The sequence below is a fragment of the Penaeus japonicus genome, unplaced genomic scaffold (genome assembly GCF_977035675.1).
Source record: "Penaeus japonicus unplaced genomic scaffold, GWHDUDI00000001_assembly GWHDUDI00000041, whole genome shotgun sequence".
Classification (NCBI taxonomy): domain Eukaryota; kingdom Metazoa; phylum Arthropoda; class Malacostraca; order Decapoda; family Penaeidae; genus Penaeus; species Penaeus japonicus.
Window position 1 is genome coordinate 19,855,117 of NW_028234443.1, and position 2,500 is coordinate 19,857,616.

A 2,500-nucleotide genomic window follows, 5' to 3' on the forward strand; every position below is an offset into this window, starting at 1 on the left:
AAGGACGTAGGTAAGCTAATAAAAACTGCCATTGTTATTCTGAGGAGTGATATAATACCGACACATTAATGGTCTCTCTTCAATTTTGGAATTGATCATATCTATTCGCACCTTTTCTTATTTCCTCCCGCAGACGAAAGGGTTCTACTGAAAGGCTTATTGATTTGACTTTTAGGATGATTACTCCATAGATAGTGATAATGATTATCATTCTACTAAAATAATTTAATGGCAGTAGCCAGTGATAGTAGCAATACTAAAACTAATGATGAACTTAAAAATATCTTTAATGCTAATGACTAAGAAAAGAATGGGTGCTGTAACTTATTCCCCATTAAAAAGAGTTAAGTATGAACCTGTAAAAGTCTATGTATAAGTCTGAAATTAATACTGGTTCTCCCGCAGGCTTCGACGTCTCGCCTTGGCTCTTCAAAGATAGAGTGAGGCCCCCGTACGTTCCTGTGGTCACCAGCTTCCCTCGATCGCCTTCCTTCGGCCACTACAGGAATGAGAGAAATCCAGCTGCCTCCCCCTCCACGGGCTCTTCCTACACTTTCTACGACGGGCAAGTGTCGATACCAAATGCCAGGAGGTATTACACGTATCTTGAAGGAGGAGGAGAAGGAGGAAGAGGAGGAGGAGAGAGAGGAAGTGGAGGTTGGTGGAACGGCAGGGCGGTATTCCAAGGCCTTCGGAGGAATGATGTTATTGGTCAAGATTACTTCGGAGAATCGGCAGGACTGTATCCCGGGCAGAGTCGACACCGAAGGGAAATCCCCAGCGACCTGCTGAGCGAAGAGGAGGGGCGGCCGCACCGCAGACGCAGGAGGGCGACGACGTCTCGAGGCGCCACGACGGAGTCTCTAGAATTCAACAGGAGATTTCAGGATTTGACTTATCTCGGTTACGCAGGCTTACCCGAGAGATAGCCTAACACACTACAGTATTTCCAAAGACGTATAAATCAAATCAATAATAAAATATAGAATCTTTATTTTACTTTGTCTCAATACACACATTATCACGAGAGTCCTGTACGAAGCTGATTCAAGATTTGGGCGCTACTTACTTTGTGCACTTTGACACGTCCTTCACTGTCGAATTCCTGGGAAAGGCTTTTTTAGAGTTGACATTTATAGATTCAGAAAATAGGATGAAATGAACGAGTATATGATGATAATTTGCTCACTCATGAAAGAAAATGATAATTATATGAATGCCGCCATGGCACCGTGGCATATATATATATATATATATATATATACATTTATATACACATTATATATATATATATATATATATATATATATTCTATATGATACATATATATAATATATATATATATATATATATGTATGTATATATATTGTATTATATAATATAATTGCTATATGTACGTATGTAATATCTATAAATATATATATATGCATAAATGTTACTACGTATATATATATAAATATACCGGTATATATATAGATATATATATATATTATATATAATATATTTACCTGTATTTATATATATATAGCCATATATATAAATTTATATATAATTTTTTATATTTATATATATGTATATTTAGTATATATTATAACATATATATATCCATATATACATATATATATACATATATATTACATATACATATACATATAATATACATATATCATATTTTAAAACATATATATATATATATATTATATATATATATATATATATATATATATAACGTATATATAGTACAATTATATATATATTCTATTATATATATACATATATATATATATTATATATATATATATATATATAATATATATTTTACAGTATATATATATATGTATAACATAGACAATACCATATATATATATATATATATATATATATATATATATATATATATATATATATATATATATATATATATATAATATATATATTATATATATATATATTTTTATATATTATATATATATATATATATATATTATATATTTATAATATATATATATATATATAATTAATATTTATAATATATATATAATATATATAATATTATATATTGTTCCTTTATCTAATGATGGTAATTAGAAAATTTATTAACAACGATGAAAATAGTGGTAATGATGATAGCAATAATCATAATGATTCTGATATTGTGCCTGTGATAACAAATGTAACAAAAATTTTGATGCTAATAACTTTTATAACGATAATATTCGCTACGAAGTTTCTGGGATCAAACAATAATGATAATAATGGTAAAATTAACGAATGATGATGACAGAAATGATAAAAGAATGTTAATGGTAATGATGACAAAACAATTAATGTTAATAACTAACTACATTAATAAAAGAATAATGATGAAGACAAAAATAGAATTGATGTTAGTGAAGATGCTGACATTGATGGATGATGATAAGGGTGATGGTGACGATGATTACGATGATAATGATGATGGCGATAATGATGATGATGGTGATGAGGGTTTTAATAGCAA

General features: G+C 28.9%; 1 protein-coding gene across 2 annotated transcripts in view; it reads left to right on the plus strand.

The window, feature by feature from the left end:
• LOC122263812 (uncharacterized) overlaps positions 1 to 992 on the plus strand; it is a 38,494-nt gene extending 37,502 nt beyond the window's left edge. Inside the window, exons 3-4 of one of the 2 annotated variants that reach the window (XM_086534640.1) lie at positions 1 to 10; positions 406 to 992. The exon at positions 1 to 10 is cut by the window's left edge and continues 54 nt beyond it. In XM_086534640.1, coding sequence (XP_086390766.1) covers positions 1 to 10; positions 406 to 929 — 534 coding nt within the window. In that variant the 3' untranslated portion in view covers positions 930 to 992. The remainder of the gene's footprint in view (positions 11 to 405) is intronic. The other variant, XM_086534641.1, reaches the window with a different exon arrangement.
• Positions 993 to 2,500: the final 1,508 nt, after the last annotated feature.